At 38.2% G+C, this 17,847-nt stretch overlaps 1 protein-coding gene across 3 annotated transcripts in view; it reads left to right on the forward strand.

Moving 5' to 3' along the window:
• ANKRD44 (ankyrin repeat domain 44) overlaps positions 1 to 16,576 on the forward strand; it is a 314,903-nt gene extending 298,327 nt beyond the window's left edge. The window contains exons 23-29 of one of the 3 annotated variants that reach the window (XM_061149089.1): positions 3,215 to 3,302; positions 3,879 to 3,962; positions 4,939 to 5,084; positions 6,146 to 6,228; positions 8,200 to 8,282; positions 9,869 to 9,960; positions 12,293 to 16,576. In XM_061149089.1, the coding sequence (XP_061005072.1) occupies positions 3,215 to 3,302; positions 3,879 to 3,962; positions 4,939 to 5,084; positions 6,146 to 6,228; positions 8,200 to 8,282; positions 9,869 to 9,960; positions 12,293 to 12,540 (824 nt within the window). In that variant the 3' untranslated portion in view covers positions 12,541 to 16,576. The other 2 variants (XM_061149091.1, XM_061149092.1) reach the window with 2 other exon arrangements.
• Positions 16,577 to 17,847: the final 1,271 nt, after the last annotated feature.

Raw genomic sequence — 17,847 nt, forward strand, 5'->3', positions numbered from 1 at the left:
CACCAAATGTAAATAAAAGCTTTTGTTAGCCCAAGGTGATATCATCTTTTTTAATTTTTGTTGATTTGAAGGACAAAAAAAGGGTATCTCATTTTATTTTGTGTTTCCTTGTTTAATTGTGTACTGATTTATATATTTGCATTTCCTCTTCTGGAAATTACTTTTTCCATCTATTGCTCATTTTTTTCCTATTGAATTGTTTATCTTTTTTCACACGTTTGTAGGAGCACCTTATCTTAGAATATGAATCCTCTCTGTGTTATGTGTGTTGCAAATGTTTTTTTCTCAGTAGGTCTTTGCTCCTTGTTGATGATATCTTTTTCCATGTAAAGATTTTGAACTTTTATGTAGTTGAATCTGTGAGATTTTTTCTTCTATGGTATGTAGGTTTAAGTCTTGCTTAAAAAGATCTCCTACCCCTAAGCTTACATGAATATTTTCCCATATATTTCTTGCTGTTGTTCAGTTGCTAAGTCCTGTCTGACTCTTTGCAACCCTGTGGACTGTAGCACGTCAGACTGCTCTGTCTTCCACTATCTCCCAGAGTTTGCTCAAATTCATGTCAATATATTTCTTCAGTTCAGTTCAGTCACTCAGTCGTGTCCGACTCTTTGCGACCCGATGAATCGCAGCACGCCAGGCCTCCCTGTCCATCACCAACTCCCGGAGTTTACTCAAACTCATGCCCATCGAGTCGGTGATGCCATTCAGCCATCTCATCCTCTGTCGTCCCCTTCTCCTCCTGCCCCCAATCTTTCCCAGCATCAGGGTCTTTTTCAATGAGTCAACTCTTCGCATAAGGTGGCCAAAGTACTGGAGTTTCAGCTTCAGCATCAGTCCTTCCAATGAACACCCAGGACTGATCTGCTTTAGGATGGACTGTTTGGATCTCCTTGCAGTCCAAGGGACTCTCAACACCACAGTTCAAAAGCATCAATTTTTCAGCGCTCAGCTTTCTTTATAGTCCAACTCTCACATCCATACATGACCACTGGAAAAACCATAGCCTTAACCAGATGGACCTTTGTTGGCAAAGTAATGTCTCTGCTTTTTAATATGCTACCTAGGTTGGTCATAACTTTCCTTCCAAGGAGTAAGCATCTTTTAATTTCATGGCTGCAGTCACCATCTGCAGTGATTTTGGAGCCCAAGAAAATAAAGTCTGACACTGTTTCCACTGTCTCCCCATCTATTTCCCATGAGGTGATGGGACCAGATGCCATGATCTTAGTTTTCTGAATGTTAAGCTTTAAGCCAACTTTTTTCACTCTCCTCTTTCACTTTCATCAAAAGGCTTTTTAGTTCCTCTTCACTTTCTGCCATAAGGGTGGTGTCATCTGCATATCTGAAGTTATTGATATTTCTTACTCTGCTTCTATTGTTTTATTTATCCATAATCAATTCTTCTATTAAAATTTTCACTCAGAAACTATGATTATTGGGTCCAGAAAAGTTTTATGGTGCTCTAACTGTATCAATTTAAGATCTTTCATTATGTTTTTATTACGATCCTCTTTTTTTCATTGGTTCTGACCTCAGTAAGAGTCACATTTTCCACTTTTTCAGTTTGATTTTGCTCCCTCCCTGCCATTGGAGGATTGTGATTTTTTTTTTTTTTAATTTACTTGCTAATGGGTAAGTTCTCCCTAACCCCCATGTGAGTTAAGCTGCAAGGCCTATCTGGCCCTGGAAAACCTGCAGGAAGGGGGTGATAGAGTGCCAGTGTTGATTATAGCAGCAGGTGGCAAACCTCCCAGAGACCACATTTTCTCCCGTGTGAAGCTGGATGGGGCGGGGGTGATAGGTCTGTCTGTTCTAAGGCCTCTCCAGGTACTAGCCAGGGAAGGGGAGCAGGCCTCTCCTAAACAATCCACTGGAATCTACACTCCAGGGTAGTCTTCCGGACTGCAGGTTTAAGCTCCCCTCTTCCCAGAATCTCCTTCACTGAGCACTTTGAAACACTGAAAGTCATTCAAGGATCCCCAGTCCTACCTACACAGACCTTTAGACTGAGATTCATATAGCCTCCAAGAAATGGTTTGTGTAGATGCTGCCCCAAGCTAGGTCCTTCAGGGAAATTCATAGTAATAGAGAGGTTGAAATGTCTGGGAATATTTGAGTGAGAGTTGGATGTAGTTAGAAAGCTAAACAGTATAACTCACATAAAATTGGGGGATTTTTATGTTCATTACTTCATATACTTCTCAGTCCTCCTAAAAGCAAAGTTTCACCTTTTTTCTCTATAGGTACAAAAAAGTTTGACTTATTTTAATACTTAAAATTGTTCAATCAACATCATTCTGGGGTAGATCAGAAGAGAGCTCTAATTTAGCACAGAACACAGCCAAGAAGAGGTTTCCAGGGCAACAATCCATATTCCAAAGCCCAAGAGTTTTACCTTCTTGCCCTAATAATTGAATGAGAACATTGCATCACAAACCTCATTTAGGTCCTTTATCAAGTAAATTTCCCATCATCCTGTAACATCAATAGGGCAGGTATTCCTTCTCTGATTTTTTTATATGTAGGAAATAGAGGCTCATAGATCATATAACAAGTAAGCTCACAGAGCTGGGGCCTTACTTAAATTCAGTTGATTTGAAAACTACCTGCCTTTTTGTTGAAAGTAATTATTCGCATTCATTCATCTACTCACTAAAAAATGCTTAGTGGCACATTCATTCATCTACTTACTAAGAAATACTTAGTGGGTTTGTACTATTTGCCAGGAACTATTCTTGGTACCCTTTTAAATACTATATAGTGTTTTACAGTCAAAGTCCTTTAACCTGCATTATCATAAGTACTGTTTTTTTTATCAATCATCTCTTCCTCACTTCCCTGGGGTGCATAATTATAAGTGAACCTATTCATGTGGGTAAAAGGGAAATTTTCTGTTGTAAATATGGACAAACTGAGGCATACCTATGTTAGGCACCTACCTGCTAAGAGCTGTGAGTATGGTAGAATTGTTCTGCTTGCAGATGAGGTCTCTTTCTCATCACTGCTTAATTTATTCATTGTGTCTCAAAATGGCTATGAACATAGTTAAAAACATTTTGGCATTTGGTGAATTTTATTCCATGGAGAATGATCATTCAGTCAATTCAAGAAAATTCATAGGCCAGAATTCAGTACTTAATGAAAAAATAAAAACTTTCATTAAACAAAGTTTCATCTTAAAAGCTCCCTAAATTCTTTTGGTTCCTTGCAGGTAATGAAAACTGTATAGAGGTACTTTTGGAGCAGAAATGTTTTCGAACATTTATCGGTAATCCTTTCACTCCGCTGCACTGTGCAATGTAAGTAGAAACACTGGAAGTTAATGGTGTGGCTTGAATTCTTTAAACCACACCTGGAAAAATGGCTTTTGGCAGAAGGAAAACACTTTTAGATTACAGATAAGACCAGTATATTCCATTTTGCAGCTAAAGGCAAGTAAGTCTGCTATCAAAGTGCAGTATCTAATGTTAATGATTTTTCAGGAGCTTTTTGTAAAGTGGCTCACAAACCACCCAGGGAAACAGTAGGAAGGGGTGGACTGGGAACCACAGCACACCCCACGGGAAGAGCTCTTCAGGTGCGTCAGTAGTCACCTGTCTGCCAAATTCTACAAATACGTTGGGGTTGACAATAGTATCCCTCTGGATAATTAGAAAGACATTTTATTCCAGGAAGATTTCATACATGGTAATTTTCCAGTCTTTATAATGTTGAAATTCTTCTTTGGTAAATGAAACTTTTGCTCAAAATTTGTATCAAAATTTTTAAACGCATCAGATTATTAAAGATATAGTGCATAGAAAGATGGAGTAGGAGGGGATATGTAATTTTTTAGAGAGCAAGATTTTAAAATTTTAAATCTATTTTCATTTTAGAATAAATGATCATGAGAATTGTGCATCACTGTTACTCGGGGCCATAGATTCCAGTATTGTCAATTGTAGAGATGACAAAGGCAGGTAAGTGATCCTAAGAGCATGGCTCTTGTCTGATGAATCTTAGCCTTCTTTGTGGCTACAGAGTGGCCAAACATCTGTTTTTGATTGAAAAAGTAATATATAGACATGTTTTTAAAAATTAAGTATAATAGATGATATATAAAGAAATTACCCTCTTAGTCCAGAAGCCCCAGCCTCTTCCACTGAGAAAACTACTTTAAACTCTTCTTTCTAAATTTTTATTTTCTTCCAAATATTTTGTATATATAACTATATAAATATATAAAAATATATATGCTTATATTCTTTTTATACAAATGAAAACATTCTATATTAATGTTCTCCTTTTAAGATATCTTGGCGATCTTTCCATACCAGAACGTAAATATTTACTATATTCTTTTTAAAGCTTCATATTATTCCATTGACTGGATATGTTATAATTTAATCAGCTTGTCCTCCTTTGAAGAATACTTAGATTGTTTCAGAATTTTGGTGTTTTAATGAATGGTGCAGTGAACAGTCTAGTACATGTATCTGTTTACATGACCAAATGCATCTGGGAGATAAAAGTGCTAGAATTGGAATTTTTTGGTACAAAGATCATAGTGTTTAATTTTGATAAATCATGCCAAATTGTCCTCCCAAAGAAACCAGCCATTCATATTAAATGATATAGGCTTTTTAAAAAAAAATAGCCAATTATCTACAAATCTAAGGCCTAATTTTGAAAGTGTGTTTATCAGTGATGAGAGAGGTCATTGGAACTCAAGATTAAAGGGTCAGTAAAGATGCTTTTATCATCAGGACCACTGCCTACACCCCCCAAATCTAGGGGTGCCATTCACATGGGTCTACCCTGAATGGCCTTTGGGGGGACCTGGTCACCATCTCTGTAAGCAGTAAGCTTTAAATCCCTAAGATGACACCGTGCACGTGTTTCTCAGGCACATATAGAAAGGGAGTGTGTTACATCATATTTGTTTTAAATTGTTAGGACACCACTTCATGCAGCAGCATTTGCTGATCACGTGGAGTGCTTGCAGCTTCTTCTGAGACACGGTGCTCAAGTGAACGCGGCAGACAATTCAGGGAAAACACCGCTGATGATGGCTGCTGAGAACGGGCAGGCTGGTGCTGTGGGTACGTGCTTGCCTCGTGGACCTGGTGTTTAGGCCTGTCTAAAACCAAAGGAATGTAAAGTTGGGAAAGTGGTCATCCTTTCGGTATATACATGTGAGAGAAGACCAACATTGTATTTAAGCTACTTGCTGTTCATCTTTAGTCCCCTGTTAACTTGGTTATTGATAGACTTTGTCAAAGTGAGCCCACCTTTCCACAGTGAAATCTGTCAACATTTAGAAACCAAATAGAGGGAGGGGGGGTCGGGATGGGGAATACGTGTAACTCCATGGCTGATTCATGTCAATGTATGACAAAACCCACTGAAATGTTGTGAAGTAATTAGTCTCCAACTAATAAAAAAATAAAAATAAGTAAATAAATAAATAAAAATAGAAACCAAATAGAACAAAAGAATCATTTTACCTGGAAATAACAAAACTGTAAAGACAATTAAAATTAATGCCTATAGGGACTTCCCTCATGGTCCACTGGTTAAGACTCCATGCTCCCAGTACAGGGAGCCCGGGTTTGATCCTTGATCACTAAACTAGATCCTGTGTGCCTCAGCTAAAGATCATGCATGCTGCAGCTAAGACCTGGGAGCAGCCAAAGAGATAAAAGTAAATTAATAACTATGGACTTTAGATTTGACTAGAACAACTATGGCAATAAAGTGGCTTCTCTGATAGCTCAGTTGGTAAAGAATCCGCCTGCAGTGCAGGAAACCCCAGTTTGATTCCCGGATTGGGAAGACTGCTGGAGAAGGGATAGGCCACCCACCCCAATATCCCTGGGTTGGGAAGATCCCCTAGAGAAGGGAAAGGCTACCCACTCCAGTGTTCTGGCCTGGAGAATTCTGTAGACCATATAGTCCATGGGGTCACAAAGAGCCGGACACGACTGAGCGACCTTCACTTTCACTTTCATGTGAAATAAATTGTTCCTTTTTTCTTTAAAAATATTAGTTATGGTAATGTGAGTATACAAATTTAAAAGCACTGTTGTTTTGGTAGTAGTTTCTTCAAAATGCATGTAATTAGCGTGTGGTCTTAGTAACCATCTTTTGGCTTTTTCTGCAGATATTTTGGTGAACAGCGCCCAGGCTGACCTGACTGTAAAGGATAAGGACTTGAACACATCCTTACATTTGGCTAGTAGTAAAGTATGTAAATAGATTTGAAACACTGTTATTTGGTGTAATGATAAAATGATAATAATAATACCTTAATCTGTCCATGAGAAGTGTGTATCATGGCTCTTAATTAAGATGTATGTTTCCCCAGGATGGTGCCATTCTCAGTGAAATCAGAGGGGGAAGCAAAGGGCAGATCCACACAAAGGGGTTGATGGGCTATGCTTCTCAGGGAATTTGCCAGTTGAATTCTTGCCACAATCTGGTTTGATGCTGCCACCGAATCTGTCTTTATGGTTGTGGTATCATATTTTGCTTTTAAACACAGGTTAGGAACTTAGTTAAATGGCTTCTAAAATATAAGCAGTTCCACATGTTTTCATTTATTCTGCTTAAAGACATTGTTATAACACAGCCAAAAATACTCTTTTATGAGGCAAATAAATGTATTCATTTATGTATGCTTCTCTTGTCTCTCTTTTCTTCTGGTACGTAATTCAATGCAAAGAATGTGTTTGTTTGTTTTAATAGCATCGTGTTCACATACAGCTCAAGGTTCCTGCTTTTGTAAAAAAATAAATGAATGATTTTTATGAGAGTGGGATCATACTGTTGGATAACCTGCTTTTGTTACTGAATCATATATTATGAATATCTTCCTTTCAGACAACATATATTATAGTGTTTTAGAAGATGTATGGAACCCTGCCTTAGGATTGTGCTACCCTTGATTCATCCCATCCCCTATTGTTAAACATTTCCTTGTTTCAAATATATGCTACTACAAATAATACTAATTGTAGTATAATAATTGGAATAAATCCCTAAATATGAAATTAGTGAGTCTAAGGCTACGAACACTTCTAAGACCAAAATGCCCTGTAATAAGGTTTTAACCATTTACATTCCACCAGCAGTACATGACAATGAAAACTCCATGGGCACTTCTAAAATTATCTTTACGTGTTTCCCTTTTAAGGTATTGTAATATGATGCTAGTTGACACCAGTGATGATGGTTTGTTCCAATATAGTTGTATTATTAGAGGTGTTATCTATACCCAGTGGTACCAGAAGTCTCAGCCATTCCTTTCATTGGTTACATTTTTCCCGTCTCATGATCCAAGAAGCCTTTGGAAACCACAAAAAGTGCTCAGGTTCCTGAAGTTCATGTTAAGTTGTCGTGTTTTCATGAATATAAGTACAATGCTTTTCAGACTTATTGTGCAAATGAATCCTCTGATAATCTGGTTCAAATGCAGATTCTAGTTTAGTAGATCCAGAGTGGGGCTTGAGGGCCAATGTTTCTGACTCCCAGGTGGTGCTGATCCTGCTGTTCTGTTGAGCCACATTTTGAGTGTCTAGGGTTTAGGAAGTGGTCACCCCTTAACCAGGCACTGGGCCTGAAGTTCCAAAAGGGTCTCTATTTTATTAGTTGATTTTTTAGATTTTCAGCTATCATAACATATAGAGGTATCTTTTAAATGAGGAAGAAAAGAATGACCTTTGCTGAAAAAGACTATTTATAAGGCAGACAGTGATGAATGATACAGATAACAGGTACAATGGGAATTCCAGTGATAGGTGGATACTGAGGTGGTATTTGAAGGCTTGAGGAAGGAGATGGGACTTGACTTGTGTTTAAAAAGCTTTGTTGAAGAATTTAAAGGACACTCCTAATTCTACTCTCTGTTTATCTGCTGACCTAGCTGACATAGCATCAGCTTCAGCTCCTTGGACATTAATTCTAAAAGTTATCATTAAAATAGTAATATTTTAGATCAGATTTATATTAATCAAGTCCTAATATACCTTATTTAGAATCTTTGAAAATCTAGGGCTGTTTAACCATTTGCTCTTAGAAGAAAATGAATTATTCAGAAAATAGCCTATTTTGATATTACACAGGGAATACATGTTAAATTTAAAGCATACTGAAGTGATTTCCCCAAAACATTTCTGTAACTCTGTTCCATTTTCTTATCTTTTTTTCCTTCATTAGGGTCATGAAAAATGTGCCTTGCTAATACTTGACAAGATACAAGATGAGAGCCTTATTAATGCAAAAAACAATGCACTGCAGACGTAAGTGTGACTCCTAAAGTTTGACTAAGTCCCAGATTCATAGTCATTTCTTTGACCAATAATAAAAATGTGCTATATTCTGGGCTAGAGCTGGGGGATGCAGTGATGAAAGACACAGATCTGGCTTTTCCTTTGTGAAGTTCATGGTCACATATCTACAATTGCTGACCAAGCTAGACATTTTTAGTTAGAAACTTTCTTCTGATATTCATAGAATTTTGTGAGGTGGTCTGTGTTTTTCCTTGCTGATATTTCTAAGGTAGTACTAAAAATATAGTGGGTTGTTAGAAAAATCTTACCAGCCGCCATATTTGAGGAGAAACTATTTGTTTAAACGTATTAGTTTTATGTATTTTTACTGGAAAACAAGTTTTATTTATCAGGTTCCCAGAATATGTTTGAAGCATTTAAGCTATTTGTGTTAATTATATTTTAATATAATTCAGTGTAATCCTTAGCGTGAAAGACCCAAAAGCTGCTTTGTTTTCCATTTTAGGAAATTACCTATGCATTTGTTTTAAGCGCAAAGGAATATTAGAATATTTTTTCCATTAAGATGTTTAAGCAGAATAGCAGAATATATTGTTTGACATTATTCTTTCAGCTCAGTCGATCAGTCATGTCCGACTCTTTGCGACCCCATGAACCACAGCACACCAGGCCCCTGTTCATCACCAACTCCAGCAGTCCACCCAAACCCATGTCCATTGAGTCGGTGGTGCCATCCAACCATCTCATCCTCCGTCATACCCTTCTCCTCCTACCCTCAATCTTTCCCAGCATCAGGGTCTTTTCAAATGAGTCAGCTCTTCGTGTCAAGCGGCCAGGTATTGGAGTTTCAGCTTCAACATCAGTCCTTCCAATGAACACCCAGGACTGATCTCCTTTAGGATGGACTGGTTGGATCTCCTTGCAGTCCAAGGGACTCTCAGTTTTCTTTATAGTCCAACTCTCACATCCATACGTGACCACTGGAAAAACCGTAGCCTTGACCAGACAGACCTTTGTTGGCAAAGTAATGTCTCTGCTTTTTAATATGCTGTCTAGGTTGGTCGTGACTTTCCTCCCAAGGAGTAAGCGTCTTTTAATTTCATGGCTGCAATCACCATCTGCAGTGATTTTGGAGCCCAGAATTCTAAATTCAGTAAAACTTCATTTCATGCCTTTAGTAATAACAATGTTTAAGAGTATGTATATGGATGATAGTAACACCAGTCTTATTGATTTCATATTGATTAACTGTGTGAGACAGTGATCAAATACTGATACAGAAAGCAAGGGGTAAAGAACCTTCTGGAAAACACACCAGAACTTGAGTTCCTTCTCTGGCTCCCTGTGTCTTGACACTGAGGTTGTTTGAGGTGTAAAATATTTGTACAATAATATCCACAGAAGAATTTGGGTCAATGTGGAAGAACAGTTGGATCTTTAGCTCTTCAGAAATTCTTTTTGAAAAAGTGAAAATACTCATGTTATTTATAGATTCTCAAGTCCTTTCTTTCTTTCAACCACGCAGATTACTCAGAATGCCACCTTCTCATACAAACATGCATCACAGTTGACATTCAGTGTTGTCTTTTTTTCAGACCCCTCCATGTGGCCGCACGCAATGGCTTGAAAGTGGTCGTTGAGGAGTTGCTGGCCAAAGGGGCTTGTGTACTTGCTGTAGATGAAAATGGTAAGTGGGAATAGTAAGCCATTACCTCAGGTGCCAGTGCACCTGCTATGAAGCCAGAGGGAAATGGAGAAGCCAGGAGCTAGTTTAAAAAAGCAGTGAGAACTCTCTTTCCCTTGGAAGTCCCCTGTGTGTGAGCACAAAATGAGGATAATTTGTCCTGTCTGTTGTTGTAAAACACATAGTCTCCCTGCAGTCCTCCAGTGCCTTCCATGTGCATGTCATGTTAGCACCTGGTCTCAAACTCCTCAGCATGGTGGTTGAAATATGTTAGATACACTCATCTTGGTATTCGAGTGAAATTTTAACTGCACATGCTGAAGAGTTAGGGATCACATGTGTCATGGGTGCATGCTCAAGGGCTCAAATTAAAACATCTTTGTATTTCAGTTCATTCTGAGATCAAACCTCTAGGTCTTATTTTACAGAACAGATCAGAACTCATATTTTCAGTATGGATATTTGGGGAACATGAGTAAAAATTTTAAATTAACATCTAGGCCTGAAAGCTTCTTCTGATCTATACCACATTTCTTTTCTAAATGAACTAACTCTTAACAGAAGCTTTCTACTCTTATTTCCTAAGAAATTTAGAAAGCTCATGAGTACGAGAATTATATTAAACTACCATGCCTTTTAAATTTGGGGAGCAAAAGAGGAACTTCTGGATATTTACCATTTAAGTAATTTTTTGAATGTGGCATTAATTGTGGCATTTAATTCAAGTATTATAAAATGTATTAACATAATCCAACTGCTTATTACAGGTATTGGAATTAGCAGCTCATGCCTATTTCTCAGAAGTAAGCAGCCATATGACATCATTAGCTAACTGCTGTTAGTTTTGGTTTTGCAGCCCCATTTATCCTAGCATGTACCCCTCTCTGTCCCCAGCCTGACTCATATAGGAGATGCGAAAAGTTCTCTATTACCCCGTCTCCTCAGTCTTCCTGCCCCACCTTCCCTCACCTTCTTATTACCACTATGTGCACATGCATTAATACTTTAGGGTTGAAGGACAGAGCCCCACAATTTTTCTCCAAAATGACCCGAGTCCAGAATGAATTAGTTTTGCCTTTCTTCAGTGTAAGTCTGCATATCTGAGGCTTGTTCAGCCCATAGCAAACTCAACAATAAATGCACCAGGATTGTAGAACCGCAGCCTGTGTCAGAGCTTAGCTACCCCCTAAAGGCCTAGGAACATTTGGGACAATTTTGTACCGCACTGGAGTCTTAATTACTTACACAGACCTCTATGGAATGGAATGTTAAGGTATCTGTCCATTCTTGTTTGTCTTCATACCAGAGAGAGGACTCATCTGTTAAGCAGGGAGGGGAGCAGAAATCAGGTCAAGTGCTAACAAATGATACAGCAAAAAATTAAGATTTTTGAGCCAGTGCCTCTGAATAAAATGAGCCAGTGGTTAGTAGGAAGTTTAGCCAGGAGAGGGGGCAGGTAAACCTTTCCAGCCAACAGAATAAAGGTTGAATAAGGGTAGACTAAATCGAAGACTTCATCTACCTCTCCATGGCTCCTGCTTCATGTGTTGAAATAGTTTTCTCTTCCAGACTTGACCCATCAAGTTCACATAGTAGAGAATGACATGACTCTATGGCACACAGCAGCCTCCCCATGTCTGTTACATTTAGGATTTGGGACTTTGGCTGGTGGTGTGGACATCATTTAAAAATCTGTTTAAGTTTCTTTTAAATGATAGTACATTTCACCACAACCAACCAGTGCTGTATCTCATCTTCTCAAATGACTCCATTTCTCTAGAACCAGCTTCCTGGCACCTTCTTCATTAAAGTATATATAAAGTGACAGAACAGTGTTACTGACTCTCACAGACACCTGTTTCTTAACATCCTCTCTAATCTGACGTGGAAAGTCATTGTTCTCAGAATGAGAGTGCCCTGACCCCCGCCCAAGGTGCATGGTGTGTGTGTGCTCTCAAGTGGAAACACCTTTCTGATTGTCCTGTGGCTGTTTTTTTTTTATTTTGTGGAATTGTGTCACACCCTCCCCCCCTCATGTTTCTGTTCACTAGATGAAGACTGGAATCCTGCCTAACTCCGGATAATATAGTGCTTGTTGTTGTCATGTAAGCTGGAAAGAAAAAAACAAAAACCCTCCATCAAATGTCCACCCCTTCCCAGTCCCCTCCAGCCTCACCCCAAGCATGACTTGTGGGAAGTAACTCCTTTTGCCTGGCATGATATCTAACTCGACATACATCTCCACGTGTGAGGTCGTTCGAGATGTACTGTGGGACGCTCACGCCACTTCTGGATTGCCCGGACTAACCACTGCCTTGTCTGCATTTACGCCCAGGTCATACCCCGGCCCTGGCTTGCGCTCCTAACAAAGACGTGGCTGACTGCCTGGCCCTCATTCTGGCTACCATGATGACTTTTTCTCCTTCCAGTACAATGACGGCTGTCAACTTCGTTTGTTTTAAAAAAGACAGTTTGAGCAGGACCACTCTCTCCAACCTGGGTAGCATGGTTAGCCTGTGCAGTAACAATGTAGGCTCTGAGGATGGGTACAATGAAAATGATTCTGATTCGGAAACTTTCTGACTTTGGACTGTAGAAGCTTTTCCTTGGTCACCCATGTTGGAGGAAGGGAACAAAGCTTGAATTCCAGATTTGTGTTGTGTTCAAGTGTTATTATGGGCCCGAGCTTCCAGAAGCCAGTAGAGAAGGGATTAATCAAGCCCAGGGAAGGCAGCTAGGCTGTAGGCAAAGCTCTCACATAGCTGGGCCTTGACTTTGCTTTGCTTCATGTTTTCCTTAGAGCTGAGATACTTCTGTGAAAGTCTACCTCTCATTTTAAATATGGAATTTTAAAAAAGCATTTAATTCTTTTTCTTTGGGCATAATGCAACAGAGAGGGAGATTTTTTTTTTACTTTTCATGTACTCAGCAGTGAGTTCTCAAAAGTGTATCAATGTGACATTCATGTCCCCAAGGAAGGGAGGGAAGGGCTGGATAGGAGATGCCTCAAACCTCTGCTCAATTTGATGTTTACTTCCTTACTAGAAGCCAAAGGTAGAGGTGTTCATCTTCAGAAGTAACGCCTATAATAATCTTTTTTAAGGGAGTCCAATTATTCATAGGCTTCCCAGGTGGCGCTAGTGGTATCCTCTCTACAGTAAGTACTTAAATATCCAGAACTTCTTTTTGAGGATTTTTTTTTTAAGTTGCCAAATGAAGGGGAAAATCCACTGAAAACTGAACTTGCTTTTCTCATTTAACAAAAATGTGGAACCCAGTGCTCCCTGTAACAAGCCTGTGACTAATTTTCACCAAATGATTGAACACGAATCCCTTCAATAACATTTCAGGTGAAAATTATATTGCACCGAAACTTTGAGATATATGCAAATATGAAATTACCCTTGATTAATTTGTCTGTAAATCAAAATACTAACTTTATTAAAAACATAAGAGCCATCAGTATTGTTCATCGGTAGTGAAATGTTAAATGAGCTTTTCGGTCAAAGTCATGCTCAGTGAATGGAAGTGTGACTCCAAAAGAGAACAAAGTGAAAGCGCGATGTAGAAATGGGTGAAATGGAAATTAAAGCCGATTAAATTGGTTCATGATGAAATCATCGTAGTGAACACTGTGTCTGCTCCCTCTCCTCTGCCAAAGCTTCTAGGTCAAATGGACCCCGCTCTGCACCCGGAATAGCTGTACAGAAAGAAGAATGAGACTTTAAATTATGCACATACACATGCACATGTATATGTATGTATTTATCTATGTCTGTAGTTCATCAGCCAGCTATACACGAGGACCAAAATGCTTCAGTCTAAAATTGAAGATTTAAATTGTTTTCCTTCGAAGTGGAAGTAAGAACTGAAATAGCTTTTCTATGGAGTTAAAATGTAATCTTTTTGCGTAAGTCTTTACTGTATTTTATATTTCTTATGACACAAATTTCTAGCTGATGGCTTAACATTTGTAACTAATAATGTGTTTACCACAGCTTAATTTTTTGCCAAACTAGAGAAAATGTTCATATACTTTGATGTATATGTGTTTGTATTTATTTGAAATGAAACAAATGCCGAGGAAATATCCATTGTTTATTCTCTGTTTTAATTCCTACTTGTCTTACTTGGAATAATGAGGAAGCCGGAAAATATACAGAACTTTCCCTGGGCTGGCCTGCAGTCCTGAGGGTAAGCCCAGAAATTCCACTGCTACGGCTTCCAGTCGACCCTCAGGTTCTTCCACGTCGGTTGAAAAAAGGTACAACGTCCATGACTCAGCCTTTGTGTAGCCAGCTCAGAGCTTAGAATACACTGCAGTCCTTATGCTTTTCTTCGAGATGAAAACTGAAGTGTGTAGTGGGTCATGTGCACAAAGAGGGCCCAAAGAAAGATGCAGAAATTATCCTGAATATGCTGAAAATCTCATGGTCCCAGCAACCAAATGGGAAACTCTGTCAGTGTGTGGGCACATGTACCAAGAAGAGAAATAAAAATCACCAGCTCCTGCTATTTTCTACTTGAGGAAGAGACGGGAAAGAAACATATTGCGTTAGAGTACTGCTCTCCAATATTTTACAATGGGTTCCATTTTCACTCTGGAAATTTCTATCTTAATGTATGTGAGATATTTTTTAAACAGTGTCCTAACATACCTGGATTAAATACAGATACCATACTATGTATTTCATTTAACTGTAAAAGTCTCCACTCTGTAATATTCTGGATTTTATTAAAAACTCATGTTGGGTTCTTCACAAATGAGAACTTGCTCAAAGGACTTACAAGAACTGGTATTAATTTCATTGAAGCCTTTTGTTTCACCACTGACATTGTGTCTTTTTTAATTCTTGGTGTTGTGTTCCCCTCCTTTCTCTGTCCTTTTTGTCTGCTTGGAGAAGATGAGTTTTAAAAAAGTGGATAAATTGCTAATGAGCAATAAATGACCTTACCTTTACCAAAACCCTGAAAGTAAGGGAGCTCTAACGCTGCAGAAACGTGATATATTGTGGAGTCTTTTTCCAGAAGTGAATGGAAATCTTGCTCAGTTGGCCTTGAAAGCAGGAAATGCGATGCCTGCTTTAATGGTGAAGCAGCGTTACCATTTCTCCTGTAGAGTAGCGCAGAGAACAAGAAATACTGCGGCAAGGCGGTGACAGCCGGGCGACATCTCTGTGGAGCTGCGTCCTGACTTTCCCTGCTCTCGCTGCCGGAAAGGAGGAGGACAAAAGAACAAAATGAAATCATGCCGTGAATTGTTTATTGAATCTCTCTCCACCACTCTCTTTTTCTTTCTCCCTCTTCCCAAGACCAAATTTTTTCCCTTAAGAAACGACTTTAAAAACTGAGTTCTCTGTTTTTCACTTAACATCTCTTAGAAAACTAGATTTGCCACATTGCTTTCTAAGAAAAACAAAGACAGAAGACATTGTGCTTTTAATTGAGTCTTGATTGTTTTGTGCTTTTACCTAAATATGTTATTTTTAGACTGTATTTTAACCACAGCCACAGGGATCATGTTTCATTGCACTTACACCTATTTGCCATGTCTGCCTATCCTTGGTAAATACATTACTATCTCCAAATTGCCTAAAATCTGCTATGATTCTACAGTAAATAGCTCAGGGGATTTCTATTTATCACTAATAAAAGGGCACCATAGTATGTTTTGGTACTTTAGGCAGTAAACAGCTGCTTGGTTTATTATTTTATTATTAAATTAGGACAAGAACATCAAATGGACTTGCTGCACTAGTAATTCTTTGTACTGTTGAGCAACTTGGTTTGCTTATCTGTTGTGTTGGTTGAAGAACCCATCCCTTTTTTTTGTCTTGTGATATGAAGTTAGAGTGCCTTTTTATATTTGTATATTCTGAAAATATTCTGTGAAATGTTTTGTATTTTTTTTCATTTGAGTGTTATCAGAGCAATATAATACCAGTGAGTTTTCATTTCAGCCTTTCTTTGAATGTATAAAGTGTCTTTTTTCCTCTTTCCCCTTTTACCTGCTTTGAAATGAAAATGAAGATGCTGAAGTTTTCTATAGGAAATATGTTTGATTTTGCAGTGCTAAAATGCTTTCTTTTTACAAAACCATAAACCATAGGTCAGTGTTATAGGGGAAGAGCGTTTTAAGATAGTGACAATCTGAGTGTGTGTATAAAATGTAATTCTATGCGTTTCTTTATGCAGTGACCTAAAAATTCAATGCAAAAATATCTTTTGTTTGGTAGTTTTGTCTATATATTTTATGCTTTAGCATGTGCAATATATCTTTGCAAAGCGTGATGATACAAATCTGGTGCCAGTGTTATATTTTGCATAACATATTTCTAACAGCATAAAATACTGTTTGATGATTTCAGTGGGATTTTGTCTGTAATGTTTTCTTATGAAAATTGGAGTTGAATGACTCTGGTAAATGCCATGACTATAAAAATGAGGAAATGACTTTTAGTTCAGTGAATGACTTTGAACCAATTGGAATCTTCTCAAGCACAGTTTAATACTTTTTCAACTACTGAATGCTAATCATGTCATGAAGTACTTAACTGTAATATACTATGGAAATGCATTCAGATGGTTATTTTTCCAAATAAAAGCGGTACAAATATTATTGCAATTTGTGTTGTCTTTAAATTTTCCAGTTATGCTAATTTTGCCAATTGTTATGCTAAGTTAAACTTTTGTCCCCTACTAAAGCCAGATTAACCTTAAATTTTTAAAATAATCAAGATAGAGGTATATTTTCTGTTTTTGTTTATATAATCACAATTAAAGCAAAATATTTCAGACAGATATTTTACATTTATTTTACCTATTTATACCTCCAACATTTTTTATAAAGAAGTTAAGCTGGCTTGCAACTAAAGACATGTGATAAACTGGAAACAGAAAAATTAGGACAGTGAAAAAGAACTCAAACTATAAGAGTTCTCAGTTTAATGCAGTGGTTATAACTGAATTTGAGTTTTGGTCTAAAGTTCCTTACAGCCAAAGTAAGAGGGAGAAATGTGATTAATAATAATACATAATTATTTATAGAATAATGTAGTCTATATAATATATGGAGATTATACTACCTATATAATTAAGTCTATAGATCACATATCTCAGAAAAGGAGAAACCTGTTAGGTCCACAAAATTGTGAACTAAACCACGTTTATCTTTGTTGCTGCCACCACTACTAGGCTCTGAAGTCACTGCTCTTCAATTGCTGGTAGTAACACAAGACCCAACTTTTCAGCACTGTCCTTAAAGATACACACAGAAGTACCTCTCCATCTGTCTCACCATTCAGATAGTCTCTCCTTGGGTAATAACTCAGGAACAGCCCCTAGAAGGGCTGAGAAACAGATTCCTAATTCCTAATTACAGTGTTCAGCTGATGAGAAAGAGATGTCAGCGGCACATCAGGAGGGGGGCGCAGGGGAGAGCTTCCCGGGTCCTCAGATCCGTGTCCTAGGATGTTGACAGTTGTCACAGTCTCGCCGAATCCCATTACCACCTTTTCCATGAAGACACCGGATCCCAGAGAAGTTATTTAATCGCTCAGGTTTGTGTGTATTAGTGATCTGAGTACACGCTTCTGTCTATAGGTGTTCTCTCTTCTATGCTGATCTGCCATACCCTCTTTTGTGGGTTGGTTTTTTGGTTTTTTTTTTTCCTGCTCGAGGTGTTCAGGAAGGTATTGCTCTCTGCCTTACCTTACTCCTTATTCAAGTATACAACCTTGGTGTTTTTCAATCTTGAAGACTGTAGAGCAAGACATGGAACAACAGACTGCTTCAAAATTGGGAAAGGAGTACATCAAGGGTGTATATTGTCACCCTGCTTATTTATATGCAGAGTGCCTCATGCAAAAATGCCAGACTGGATGAAGTTCA

Source organism: Dama dama, chromosome 8, assembly GCF_033118175.1.
Source record: "Dama dama isolate Ldn47 chromosome 8, ASM3311817v1, whole genome shotgun sequence".
In the NCBI taxonomy this organism is placed as follows: Eukaryota; Metazoa; Chordata; class Mammalia; order Artiodactyla; family Cervidae; genus Dama; species Dama dama.